Source organism: Hirundo rustica, chromosome 1, assembly GCF_015227805.2.
Source record: "Hirundo rustica isolate bHirRus1 chromosome 1, bHirRus1.pri.v3, whole genome shotgun sequence".
NCBI classification, from domain to species: Eukaryota; Metazoa; Chordata; class Aves; order Passeriformes; family Hirundinidae; genus Hirundo; species Hirundo rustica.
This window is the reverse complement of record NC_053450.1, coordinates 134,772,503-134,787,292: the sequence shown is the minus strand read 5'-3', so window position 1 is coordinate 134,787,292 and position 14,790 is coordinate 134,772,503. Positions and strand designations below refer to the sequence as shown.

The following is a 14,790-nucleotide window of genomic DNA, read 5'->3' as shown; positions in this document are numbered from 1 at the left end:
AGGTTTTGTTGAGGTTTCCAAAATGGTATTTCACCGGCGTGCAAAGCAAAATGTCTTATGTATCTTGTCAGTGCACTTGACAGAATCTGAGTCTATATATATATATTTCTGCCTTCCCCCACCAAAAAAAAGAAATGTAAGGTAAGGAAGAGATATCTGACTTTGTTGACAGTATAGGCTGTTGCTGACTTGGCAACCAGTTAACCGAGGATCAACAGATCAACAAGGCCTTCAGGTTAAAAATTAGCTTTCTTATAGAGAAACTTTTCTGTATGTACATTTACTAAGGGAGTTTGCTGCAAAGCAGGAAATAAATATGGGGATAAGAGGTCAGAAAAATTTGGAAGGAATTTTTCTTTTACAGCTGCTATGCTTCATCTTCTACAACTTTTAGTACACTTGAATATTCAAACTACAATGAACAACATTGTTTCCAATTTAGTTAAAAGCCTCCTGAGTACCAGTATCTGGAAAATGGTGAAGCTGAAAATTTATCAATTATTTATTCACAAAAGAGTGACTTGTGTCACTCAGCTTAATTGAATTTCTTAGCAATATGCCCACCCATCTGGGGATTGGACCTCTTACTTTGTTGGCAGATGTCTGATGGCAAATCAAGTTGGAAAAGTGAATCTGCAATAGACAACGTGATTATCCGTTCAGCACATTTAAGCTAATACACAGCTCATCAGGAAGAAGGTTCAGACTGGACATTGGGAAGCATCTCTTTACCCAGAGGGAGGTCAAACACTGGAACAGGCTTCCTGGAGAGCGTGGTCAATGCCCCAAGTCCGTCAGTGTTCAGGAGACATTTCAATTGTGTAAATTGTAATAATGATGAGCCTCTCAGGGCCTTCATTTGTTTCTTCAGGTGTCATCACTGTGATGTGTTTTTTCTGAGGTCTTGTTGTAATTGAACACTACAGAACAGTGCTTTTGGCTCCACACTTCTCTAAGAATAGTGTATTTTTACAGTGAGGGTGAGGCAGTTCTAAAGGCCTTAAAGTACATAAAATTAACAGCTCTTAAGTGCTTGAAAATAACAGCTCACAGGAGGACAGCCAGGAGAAGCCTGTGATCCATGGCATGTCTAGATGAAGAAAACAGTTTGAATTCTGTAACATTCAAATTACGGAATTGTAATTTGATGGGAGAGGGATCCCAAATCATCAAGGAGCTACATCCTGGAGTATTCAAAATGTACAGTGGCAGACACTCCTTCCTCCTCTATGTTTCTGCAAGGAAATGTTGAATGTCTCTTGAATCACAGAGACATTTGATCACACACCCCATGAGTAAAAAAAATTTAAGTACCCCCACAATGTAGGTATATTTGTTTATGCATTATATAAGTATACTGTTGTGCTACTGTATTATTTGCATTCTTAAACATGCAAAAATAGAAATTGAAGAGTATAAGATGAAGATGAAATAACAAAATGTTACATTAAAAAAAAAATTATTAGCCGTACAAAAAGGGTGTTCTTCCAGTACCCCAAGGGATTATCTTCTGCATCTCACTTTGAGGCCACTGCCTTGAAGAACTAATTAGCTCAGTCAGAGATGTGACTGGGTGAAATCTGGAACCACTGGCCCACAATATCCTTGCATTAAAACTCTTCAGCTCGGCTTAAACAGGCTTTTTTTCCTCGTTAGGGGGCTTCTTAGTCTTTCTTTTGACTAACACACTACCTGTGTTACGACAAACTCTGTTTTTGTTAAAGTTCAGATTCTACATCTGAAATTGATATTTATATATGTTAAATATTGATGTATGATTACGAGAGTTTCCATCAATTTCCTGATTGGCTCATTTCCTGCATATTGATCTCACTGATGTTATAAAAATTGATCTCACTGATGTTATAAAAGTTGATCACTTTAATTTAACATAGAACATCTTTTCCAACAAAGCAAAAGGGAAAAAGGAAAGCATTGTATGCAAAGCAGAAAAACTCTCAAAGTGCTTTAAAAGTTTTTTCTTCTGCTTCGATTTTTGCTGAAATGAAAACAGTGATTTGTGTAATGTTTACCACCAAAGGTTTCCTGCTAAAAAATTTCTTCAGGTTCTCAGGTTGTTGTGCCTGGTGTAAGATAGTATAGCTCCTTTGTCCCACCTGCTGTAATTTTTTTTCTCAATTTATCACATCTATATGAAATTTATTTTGTAAATTAAATGACTATGCTATATTTTATACCACTCTGCTTTTTATCTCCCTCTACTGTTTCTTCCTAGGTCCTCATCTTGATATGGTGTTTTGTGAAGGGAAGAAAAGTTAGAGGTGGGGGAAAAAGTCAGTCTTCCATGTTTGGAATTCTGTTACTGGTTAAGGCACAGATAAGCGTGAAATTAAATTGTAGGGACACTCACAAGTTATATTGAATTAAGCTTGACTGTATAACTAAGAATTTTTTTTCATGTATTGTCAAATCTTAAAGATAGGTTTTTCTGGCTGTTCCTTCAGAATTAGCCTTTTCAAGGTGCAAACTGTGCTTTTCCTCCATTCTTAATGTCTTAATATAGCTTAACATTATATTATATTAATAATACTTAATATCCAGTAATACTGCATTTTCCATCTGAATAGTACAGATATCTTTGTAAAGACAGGAAATGACAGTGTACCTGCAGCCCTGAGAAGCTGGTTTTTTTCAGTGATACTCTAATTGCAGTCAATGTTCTGTGTGTGCCTCCACACCTGAGCTGTGCGCAGCCTGTCACGCCTCCCTCTTTTCCAGGCACTGACTGCTGGAGTACTCCGTCCATGCTTTTTTCCCTGTTAGCTGTGCATGGAGCTCAGGGTAATGCTCCTTGCCTTTCAGAAAGTTCCAGCAGCTCATTCTCAGCAGCCTGAACGTAGCCTGCTAGTTCTGTGAGCAGCATGCAGAGTGAATTCAGACGTGTTTAACTCCAGGCAAAATTAGCTTCTCACACCATGTCCTGCCAGTCTATTATGGACTATGTAAAGGAAGATGCACTATATTCTCTGTAGCAAATATGATTTCTTTTCAATGAATGGTCATGCCCCATTTGGTTAAAAAACCTGATTATGAAAATAGTATCTCTGCTTGTCCTGACTTTGTCAAGATGCTATTTGTAAACTCTCTGGAGTGTGCAGCGTGCTGCCACAATACTCTGTCCATGAGCAGGCAGGGGAGGGTCAGAGAGGAAGGCACAAAGCTGTAGAGGATGTTGGCTATAGCTGTGCTGTCAGGGACAAAGCAAAGCAAAGCTTCTCTGTGGAAATGGCAGCAGGAGGGTCTGAGCAAAGGCTTTGAAATCTAGCCTGTGTTTCGTGTCTCCTTGTGAGCAAAACTTCATTGTGGGTTCCCTGGCTTTGTAATCCTAGCTCAAAACTTAAATCATCTGGAAAACTAGGAAAGCTGGATCAAATTTTTTTATCCCTCTTGCCTTCATTTCAGATAGTCCTTTTTTAAGACTTTTTCTTTTTTCAAAGAAACTGAATTCCTCAACTGCTTAAGTACAGTAAATCCAATTTGTTGCAGCTGCTTTATTTCCTCACTGAAAGGAAGTTGAAGATGAAAATTTAATCTTCGATCTTAGCAAGTTTCTTTCCTAGAATGTGAAAACTGAGAATGCTAATCCTTTCCTTTTAAAGCTTTCATGGATCCTGCTATCAAACCCTAATTCACATTAGCCATGCTTTTATTTGTAATGCTTCCTGTCTGTCCACTGCTTCTCCCTCAAGTTTGAGCAGCAGTTTGAAATCCTTAGTATTGCAGTCTGGTTGATTTTCAGCTCCTTTTTCCAACTTGTCTGTGTATTTTTGTTTGTTTGTTTTGGTTTTTTTTTTTTTTTACAGCATATAAAAAAATATTACATATTCTGAGAGATGTTAAAACTTTTGTTTCGGCAGCATTTTGAATTTTGTTTTTGTAATTTTTTCGTTTCAAGTTTGCTGCAGTACTGTAATCCCATTGTTTCACAAGGGTGTGAGTTGAGAAGCAAGAAGGGAAGTTCTGTTTTTACTGAGGTGGAAACCCAAGAAGACATGGGTGTTTCCTTTTTTGCAAATATAACTAAGAAAAGTTCAGCTGGCGTAGGACATAGACAGAGAGACTCCTGCAATTCAGAGAGGAACATCCAGGGCAAGGTACAGAACTATGCACAATAAAGCAATTTGCAATCAAACCTCCAACATGATTATTCTGTTCTTAGAATCCACCTGGGTTTATTGTGCAAGTGGAAGCCAAAAGTTTCTGGGTTGATAGCAGCCTGAAGGAAAGGGCTTACTCTACAAGATGCAGTAGATAGGGAGGCATTTATTTTTAAACCCTCATATTTTAATATCTCTAGCTGAACTATTAAAAAAGAGGGCTAAAATATTTATTTTAAAATAAACACTAACGTTCTAAAAAAAGTTTAAAGCTTTTGAAGCTATTGGTTTCTTCAAGGATGTGTTGGAATATTTATAGCAAAAGTATTCTGACTCCAAAATGAAAAATACTCATTTTTGTAAGGAGTCTGCCTTCTTCTTCCTTCTCTCCTGACCTCCCCTCGGTGGGTTAGAGACCCATAGAGACTTTCTTTCACCATTTTGCATACTTAATGACATTAGCATGGCAGTGTGTCCCTTCTAGGAGTCCAATGGGTAATACTAAAATCTGTTTTTATACTGGCATCTTTTCTCTCTTCTCCCAGAGCTTCACTTCTATGGTAAAGGCATTGCATAGAAGTACCAAGCAAGAAAGCTTTAAATAAGTTACTTGGACATGAGCATCTTATGCATTCCAAATTCCAGAATATTTATCCAGTGTAGAATTAAAGAACAGGGAAGAGTAAGGCCTTTCAAAATAACAGTAGTGACAAGTATTGAGCCTCTGAAGGCCTCAGTACAATGCAGTTGCAAATGATGTGCATATTGTGTGTTTCTTCCTCTGTTGATATACCTCAGCTGTGGTAGAAAAAGAATACTTGCTTTGGTGTAGCAATACAGCAGACATCAGTGTCTTCCTCTTCTAATTCCACAAAGAGAATTATCTCGTGTCTGGAACCTCAGGTGAACCTGAGGCTTTGTTTTCATAAAAGAGTTTGAATAACTTGATGCTGCAAATGGAAGGATTAGGAAAAAAACAGGTAAAAATTATGGTAAGTCAATCATGGTGCATAATCATTAACTGCTGGATTGCAATCACAGAGCCTGAATTTGATCTCTTTGTGCTTTATCTGTTTAGATAAATAACCTTACATTACCATTTGCTCTAAGAGTCACAGGGTTTTGTGCTTCATTTCTTAACCTTCATACTCATCTACTGTACATTTGCTTCTGTATTCCAGAAGATACTGATAGGAGAAACAAGTATTTTATGTTGCTTATACATAACTGAGAAAAGTTGAGCAGAATTTAATTTTTTCTTATATATTTAATGAAAATTACATGGAGTTCAATACCACACTAAATGGGCTTTAAATGACAAACACTAAAAAAATCATTTTTTTAAGGGTGGAAGAACAGGGCCAAGTTAGAATGGGGAGGAGAGGCTAATTCTGTATTTGCAGACATTACTCTATCATTGGTATTCTGAAGGAGTATCTCTGTGATTTGTCAGACAGAAGAAATTTATATTTAAATTATCCTAAATTTTACATTTGTTTTACTAGATTTATTGGTTTAAATAAATCAGATCAGGAATTAAGTTCCTTCCAGTAAAAAAAAGATTAGTAAGTTTTTTTTAATACTTTGACAACAAAATTGTAAGGTTCTCTAAAATACAAATAGTTTGCTCAAAAAAAAAAGAGTTACAGATCAGTGTGCGTACACATGATTGCAAAAATGTTGGAGGTTTTAAAAATTATGGATAGTATTTGTAAATTTAGGTTGCAGCTTGCTTTTCCATTTTAACTTTGTGCCTCGTGTTTCTTCAGTATTTTGTTAAAATAAAGCACAGTCTAAATGTGTTCCAGAAAGGCTTTAAATAGATAAAGTGAAATGCCTGAAATTATAACCAAGAAAATACAATCTGTGTGCTCCCTGATTCCTGAGCATGAAGCCTTTAGTAGCTGCTGTCCTGTTTTGGCTAGCAAGTGGTTGAGCTATAGACAGGTGTTTTTTCTGTTGGTCATTGAGATGCTCTTATGCAATCACTTAACATTGCAATTTTTCGTTATGTTGTTATCCGAATTACAGCTCAAATTACACTGGCAAAGATTTTTATTTGCCTCCATTTACTCCTTCCCATGTCTCCATTTCTACTGTTACCCTCTGATTATGGATTTTTTTTTTTTTTCCCCTCCCCTTTGCCCTCAGATCAGACTTTTGCCCTCCTCTTTTTTCATTCTGCAATTTCTAAGATTTTGAAGCTCTGCCTTGCTGTTTGCTTAGTTTGGCAGCTCTATTAATTCACATTCAACTGCCAAGAAGAACTTGCGTTACCCAAGGCTTGCTGCTAATATTTTAATGTTTTGTTTGTAATTAAAACCATGGCATTCTGAAAGAGTTTATATATGCTAGTTTTGGCAGATACTTGTCTATGCATGTAGAAGATTAATCTTCCAATTACCCTGTTGGATATCTCTCCTGAAACTTGCTGGCTTAATACGAGATGTAGAATTTTAAAGAAAAAGTGGTCACTCAGTCAACCCAGAGTTACTTAGCCATTTTGTGATTTTTCTTCTGTTTTTACTGAATTCAAAGGAATCGAGTTAAAATGATAAAAAAGTTATTGAGAATATTGGTTATCGGTTTTCCTGATCTGTTAAGAAAAAAAAAAAATCTTGATTTATTTTTTTTTCCCACACCCTTGTAGAAATGTTTTTTTAAAAGGAATTCAGCTATAAACAGATATGTTGTATTTACGTCACTGACATAAGAGAAGAAGAATCCTTAAATGACGAACTGAGTTTGAGAGGATACTAACAGAAGACAAATTAGACAATCTGTCAAAGAAAACTTGTTCCTAAGAGTCCTCCATTTCCTGGCAAAGATGAACTGATAGTTGAAGAACTGACTTTAAATCCGCTCTTTACGTTTTCAGTAGTTTGGTTGCTGATCAAGTTCAGTATTCCTGTTTTCTGTCAAGATCTACTATCTGGGAAAACTGGTTGTGTTGTGCCTGTTCTCCTCCTCCAGAGAAATCAGGTCTGGTTATTTGTCCACGGACATCAAGAGTGTCAGTCACATGTTGCAGTGCTATTTTAGTGAGCATATGCAAAATTAACATGTTTTGATTCATTCTGGATGTCTGCTCAGAAACAAAGTCTCCACTGCCATTAGACTAGAACTCAGGAGTCCAGCTGCTGGTATTTCTGACAGTATAAATGTCCTCAAGTTATCCAAAGGTGAAGAATATAGAAGGCTGTATAAAACTGATAACTGATTTTGTTAGAATATAGTTGAAGATCTCTCTAAGAGACTATAAAGGAGGATTAAGAAAAAAAGCCAAAAAAGCTTCAAGGGTATCTGTTCTGTGGCACAAGTAGTGCCATTGCTGCGACACACAAAGATCTGGTGGTCAGTCAGAATGAGAAAATGTTTTGCAGTAGGACATTCCTGCTTTTTTTTTTCACTGCAGCAACTGCCTTTAGAAAATCTGCTGGCATCTAACTGCTCTGGTATCTAGTTTGGGGAATAGTGTGTCAGTGTACAGGGCACAAATCTGAGAGAGATGCTATATTGCAGCATCAAAATCTGCTGGTAAGTAACTCATTTTCATACCTGCTGATCTAATTTCTCAAAGTCCAATGACATACCAGTCCAGACACTAACTGCCGTGCTACAGTACTGACAGCTTGGGAGTTCCCTTTTTATTTTGGAGTTGCTTTTACAGATTTTAGTTATATTCATGTATGCTATCAATTTGAGTTTGCATTCCATATTTCCTGTCCTAAATAGAGGTTTTTAAAGCTTGTTCTTATGCAAATGTTTTTATTTTTTTTAAGCTTTTATTTTCACTTTTACTTTTCACTACTCAGGTAGTTCTTGAACTGGAACACTCATCTGATGTAATTCCCTTTCTTAGGGAATTAGTCTGTTTGGTTTATTTCCTGTCTTCATCTGCTGGTAGGAGGGCAAATTGCCAACTGGACTGGCATTTTCTGGATTTGGAGAAATTAAACTTGCAGGTAAGAAATTACTGGTTTTTCATAGGTATAATTGGAAACAGAACTGACTTTTGTTTTATTGAACAAAAAAAGCCTATGTAAATGGAACTTTTGGAATAGGCTTCCAATGAATGTGCATTTGATCCAAGAGAAATTGGAAATCCGGTGTAGCTGAAGTGAGACCAGAAATTTTATGTGGTTATGCAGAAAAGGCTTTTCTATATTAGCTTGGGCTAAACCTGAGATTAAATTTTATTTATTTATTTAGTTTTATATTCCCAGAGTAAATATAGTTACAATATAGTAAGTGACCAGCTATAATCACATATAATTTCTGTTGTGCATGCAGGAGCCCAACATACAGGTTGTCTTTTGTCCCTGTCTCTCACTATTAAGTCAGGTCACACTTTCAAGATGCAGAAGTGTTAATTCAAAGCAGTAATTTCTTAATTTCTTGAGAGGCAGCCTAGCTGCCAAAAGCAATGCTAGTGCAAACAGAAGCATTTGTGGGTTTATCTTAGGAATTATATTTTAAAACATAAACACAAATAACATAACACAAAAAACAAAACCAAATAACAACAGAAAAGCATAGTAAAAAAATACCCCAACAAACCTTAAAATAGCTATTTTTGATGCTTCTTTTACACAGTGGCCCCTAAGGTGATTGTGCCAGAACTGCAAAGTGGCAGGGATGGAAATGGGCAGTAATTTGTCAATTGCATTTTATTTTTTTGTGTGTACCTTACAAAAATATATCCTGCATGTGCTTAATAGTCTCAAAATAATAAATCATTAAACAAACATCTCAAAATAATAAAAGTTGAGGAAATCTGCAAGTAAATATTCTGAAGGGTACTTGACAAACACAGGGCAAGTGAACAGTAAAGGAGAAGGATGTTTATTGGAAGACTTCGCTAGTCTCACATTTCCCAGCTTCTTACATGCACAATTAAAGAACTGAAAGTCAAGAGCATGCAGAGATATTTCTGGGAATAGCTGTGTAAACCTGATGAATGCTCTTGCTGCCTCTGTTATTCTTGAATAAATGTAAGTAAATTTACAGGCCTGGAGGGAGCACAAGTATCTGCACACACTTATTTCCACCCTGGGAGTATGTTAGTATTGATTAGTTAATGACTCATCAGTAATTGTTTGTAATAGGCAGGAATTCTTTATCAGGGTGTTTTTACTGAACAGCATTTTTTTTTGTTCTTGAAAAGAAGCCTAATTTTAAAAGTAGTTCTTAGTATAGAGAACAAAAAATGTAGATGTAAGGCAAATATTTGTTAGTTTTTAATGATGTGCTTTAGTACTAAGATGTTCTCATATCTTTTGCTGATTGTTTTGCCAAACAAATTTTTACTTGCAGTAGTTATTTTCAATTTGTGTGGAGTTTTTCTTATCCCACCACAATTTAACTGTCATAAATGTTATCCTGGGACAACATGGCAAGACTGTGTGTATTATACTTTCCTTGTGTATATATGCATTATGGAAAAATCTATGCTGTGAAGTAGTACAAAGAGTATTTGGTCATTTTAAAAGGAATGCCCTGGCTTCAGATGGGATAGAGTTACTTTTCTTCCTAGTAGCTGGTACAGGGCTGGTTTTTGGATTCAGTTTGAGATTAATGTTGGGAATAGACTGATGCTTTGTTTGTTGTTGAGTGTTCTTTCTCTGCCTATCTCTTCACTATTTCTTTATTTTATAATGTTTGCAGAACTTGAAACCCTATATGAAGTTATCTTACAAAAGTGCTGGTTGGGGTAAGGACTGCTGAGGGTATAACTGTTTTCTTTCTGCAGTTTATAAAACAGCTTCTGCTACCTTTTGCCAACGTGACTGTAAAGAAATGGAAATAATTGTAGACACAGAAGATACCAGTTAGTTGGATGAGAGAGGGGAAGTTCACAGGCTTTCAGATAATCAAGAATTTTTTCATGCCTAGATTAGAGAATGTACCATAAATGGGTTTAATCCCTCTGCTCTCATAATAAGTTCTTACATAATCTTCCTACACTGCGCAAAACCTTCTGCACTCCACAATCCCACCTTGTTTTAGTCCAGGATACCGTGTTCAGCCATATCTCACACACTGCCTATCTTTCATTCAAAAAAACAGCCATACAATCCCTTACTAAGATCCACTGTATTCTCCACGTACCAACTGCCTTCCTGAGATCATTACTTTTAGCCACTGTTTTTATCTTCTTTTCCAGACTGAAGAAAAGGAGTTAACAGCTTGGTGTATGTGCTTGTTTTCGCTCAGGTTTAATAGTATTTCCTTGTTTTTTAACTTCCTTCAGCAAATCCTATTGCCTCTCTTACTTAACCTCTTTTCTTTTTGGCATGTCCTTGCTTTTACTCATATATTAAATGGCTTAACATACTGTCTACAAACCTTATCTTGCATCATCCTTCAATCCTCACAGCTACAAAACCAACAGAGTCATGTTTTATTGAACTTTGTTTAAAAATAGAACTACGTACTCATTGCAGTCCTGGCGCGAGGAAAAATCCTGCCCCAAAACCCTGCAGCACCCTGCAGAGCTGGCCAGCCTGGTTACAGTGTTTGCATTCTGGGGAACAAGAGCACTGCTGTAGAAATTCAATATGCCTTGGATAAAATAAGTTGTTCTCCTTTGAGAGTTCTTAACCTCTAGAAAGGATTTCTTTTGCCTGAACAAGAGCAGGACAGCACTAGTCTTGCACAGCTATTTTTTTTCACGTTGAGTTTTGAAATTTGTATTTGCTTTTTTTATTAAAACTTGATCATATTTTCTTCCCTGTTAACTTTTTCCATAGTAAATGCTTTTGTATCCACCTCTTTTCCTGTTTTTGAATATCGGTAGCGGGATCATCTTTGCTCATGGTGATGAAGGGTATGAGGATTCTGTATGCTGTGTTGACATGATGCTTAGGGACATGGTTTAGTGGTGGGCTTATGGTTGGGCTCAATGATCTTAAAGGTCTTTCCCAGCCTGAGTGGTTCTGTTTCTGTGCAGTTTAATACTTTGACTCTTCAGATAAGTCTGGTTAAACAAAGAGCGTTTGAACCAAATTTTGCATATTGAGAGAATTTCTGTCTGCAGGCAATACCTTTATAATGGCTCTTTGCTGCAGTGGAATCTTATGATTCTTGAAAAATGTCTGCAAAAGAGCAAAGAGCTAAATAATCTACAAAGCTGATAAATTAGGTGGTAACTAATAGCGTCTGGTGTGAATATTTTGTCTAGCTTTCTATTGTCTCTACTACTGTTTTATATGTATTTGATACTGTGCCTGCACTGATTTTATAATTTCAAATCTATTTTTACATATTTTTAAAGATCACAAATAAAAGTTTTAAAAGGAGATTATTTAGTTCTGTATCATACTTGAGGCCTGGTTTTCTTCTTGAGCACGGTGGAGTGGTTTATGAAGTGATTAACTGAAACTATCTTTAAATGTTACATTAAAATTCCTGGAAAAGTTTGGTGAGTCTGTACTTCAGAATTTCTTTGTTCACACAGAAAAGATGAAATATCAGGTTAGTAGGATATAAAGATTAGTGGAATATAGAAATATAGCAACCTATGTCAAATACAAAACTTGCACTGTTTGTAACTTGTTCGTAGATGTGCATCCGTGATAATGTGTCTGTGATACTGCACGGGGCTTGTCAAGTGGAAATTTAAATGTGCGTGTTACATTTCTGGATTTGCATTTAGGCTCTCTGGGCGTAGTTGCTCATATAAACTGTGTCCTGTTATGAAACTTCTGTGAAAACATTTAAGTTGTCCTTCTGAATAAGGAGGGGATGGAATGTACCTGGCAAACCTCGTGAGAACTTGCTGTCTCGCTATTTCAGATTCCTCAAATCAACAAACCTGTACCAGCCCTGTGTAGTGCTTGATGTTCCCCAGGAGATTAGGGTTATTACATGGGGAAGTGAATTCCATGCAAGGTATTTGGAATTACGGAGAGCTTTGGGTTAGTGAAGTGTTTATTGCTGTAAACCTCCTTGAGAGGAGGATAAGGGTGTTGATCCCCGGGTAGAAAAGTTGATTGTTTACTTCTGTGAATGCTGAGGGAATTAGTCATCATGAGAAAAGTTTCTTGAAACTGGTTTTAATCACAGTTGTGCTCCATCCCCTTCTCTGAATTGGTCTCCTGTCCAACTCAGCTGCTAGAAGTTCCTTACTGAGCTTTCTACTGTCTTACTTTGTTTTGTGGGAAATTTTTTTTGCTTTGGCAACTGTTATTTGCCCTTACAGAGGTTCCTGTCTAAACAGTTCAAATATCACCAGAATAAGAACTGTATTGTAAAAATAGGCCTGTTGACAATATTATTGGAAAGTTCACATAAATGTATGTGTGCGTGAATAGTTATTTAATTTGCTGTGCAGGTTGGCATTTCAGATAGCAACATGGCATTTCACTTTGATCCTCTGAGTACGTTTGGGGTGGAGATGAGTAAATTAGCTTTTTGCTTCAGGCCAGAGATAGTCTAACTCCTTGTAGAGCAACATTTTACTATTGCCTAGTATTTTTTGGATTGGAGGACTTACAAAATCCAATTGCAAAATGCTATTGCTTTTATTTCTAGTTATTCTACAGCAGCATAAGAGCGGATGAAAGGTTGCCTTGTGCTATTGGAGAAAGGCTGGTCCTGGAACCTGAAAAACTATGTACTTTTCTTATTTCAGTATTTTTGGCAGGTGATTTCCAATACTGGCATATTAGCTTCTTCATTTCTAGAATTTTAGAAAACTGACTTGCTTTATTGGGAATGAGGCAAAACTAATTTGAGCATTTAAGGTATTCAGTTTACATTTTTTATATCAGTTATTGACATAGTTTCTAGAAACTGTAAGGTGATAGAAAACGGAATAACTGTGTGTTATATTTCACCTGAAATCATACAGTGGAATTAGCATGTCGGGTTTTTAGTTCACTCTGGAAAAGTGGGAATTCAGGGGTGTTCAAACTGCAAAAAAAATTGTGTTTAGGGAAGCACATCACATTTCCATAGTGGGCTTGCAGAATAGCTGGCCTGTTAATTACCATTATGCTGGCAGAAAGAACCTTTTAAATGCAGTTGCTTTTTTTTTATTGCTTTTGTAGAAGGATTCAAATGTAATTTGTTTGTTTGTTTTTGGTTTGCTTTTGTGGGGTTTTTTGTTTGTTTGTTTTTTGTTGTTGTTAGTTTTTTGTTTTGTTTTTGTTCTTAAATGTGTCTCAGTGTGTTTCTAAGTTGCTTCCCCTAGGAAAAGTGAACAGTTTAAGATGCTTTGTGAAAATTGCAGTCTGTTGGTGACTTGGAGTAGAACATCTGGATGGTTACTAGTGGTGTTCCCCTAGGCTTGGTTTTGGTGTCAGTCCTGTTTAACATCTTTGCTGATGATCTGAACGTGGAAATTGAGATGACACTAAGTTGGGTGGGAATGTTGATCTGCTGGAGGGTAGGAAGGCTCTGCAGAGAGATCTGGACAGACTTGGTCAATGGGCTGAAGACAATTGCTTGAGGTTCAAGAAGGTGAAATGCCATGTCCTGCCCTTAGGTCACAACAAACCCCTGCAGTGCTACAGGCTGGGGGAGGAGAGGCTTGAGGGCTGTTTGGCAGAAAGGGACTTGGGGGTGCTGGCTGGCAGGTGGCTAAACATGAGCCAGCAGTGTGCCAAGGTGGCCAATGGCATCTTGGACTGTTGAGTGTTGATTGCCCTGTACTTAGCAATGGTGAAGCTGCACCTGAAGTACTGTGTCCAGTTTTGGGCCACTCACCCCAAAAAGGACATTGAAATGCCACTCACCCCAAAAAGGACACATTCTCTGGAGTGTGTCCAGAGAAAGGCAGCAAGGCGCAGGAAGGGTCTAGAAACCACATCCTGTGAGGAACATCTTGGGGAGCTGACGGTGTTGAGTCTGGTGGAGGCTCAGCAGAGACCTCAATGCTCTCTACAAGTTCCTGAAAGGAGTTTGTAGTGAGTGATGGTTGGTCTTTTCTGCTGTGCCTGCAGTGACAGGACCCAAGGAAATGGCCTTAAGAGGAGACTTAAGAAGGGAGATTCAGATTAGATATTAGAATTTTTTTTTTCACTGTTCAGGTGGTCAGGCTGGAATAGGTTGCTCAGGGAGGTGGTGGAGTCACCATTCCTGGAGGTGTTTAAGAGACATCTGGGTCTGGCACTGGGTGGCCTGGTTTAGGGGTTACAGTGGCACTGCTGGGTGATGGTTGGACTGATGATCTTCAAGGTCTCTTCCAACCATGGTGATTCCATGATCATCTATCTCCTGGTTTTCCTTTATTGTAAGGAATTGTATTTAATGGACTCTTTTTTTTGTATTCACAGAACTGTGCTAAAGAATAATGACTTGAGATCAAGACAGGAATTAACTACTCACCTCACCAATCAGTGGCCTTCCCCAGGAGCTCTGGATGTCAATGCTGTTGCCTTGGACACTCTACTCTATAGAAAGCACAATCAACAATGGGATGAGTAAGTTTCATTTCTATTTTGATACCCCCTTAGAGGAACAGGGAAACTGAAAATGGTGTATTTCCCTCAGCATACTTTGAAACGTGTCCTGTTGGAGCCGCTTGTTACAATGTACAAAGAGCAGTGGTAACTAAAATCAGTTTCTCTTGCTTGCTATAAAAATTTTCTTCCTTTGGATTTTTTTTTTTTTTTAAAAAGGGCAGAAAATAAGTCTTTGCTTTAGGAAAGAACTGGCTTACGAAATA

The 14,790-nt window shown here is 37.3% G+C and overlaps 1 protein-coding gene across 1 annotated transcript in view; it reads left to right on the top strand.

The window, feature by feature from the left end:
• Positions 1–14,790, top strand: part of RUNDC3B (RUN domain containing 3B) — a 51,160-nt gene that overhangs the window by 33,546 nt on the left and 2,824 nt on the right. Inside the window, exon 9 of the mRNA XM_040058383.2 lies at positions 14,399–14,545. Coding sequence (XP_039914317.1) covers positions 14,399–14,545 — 147 coding nt within the window. The remainder of the gene's footprint in view (positions 1–14,398; positions 14,546–14,790) is intronic.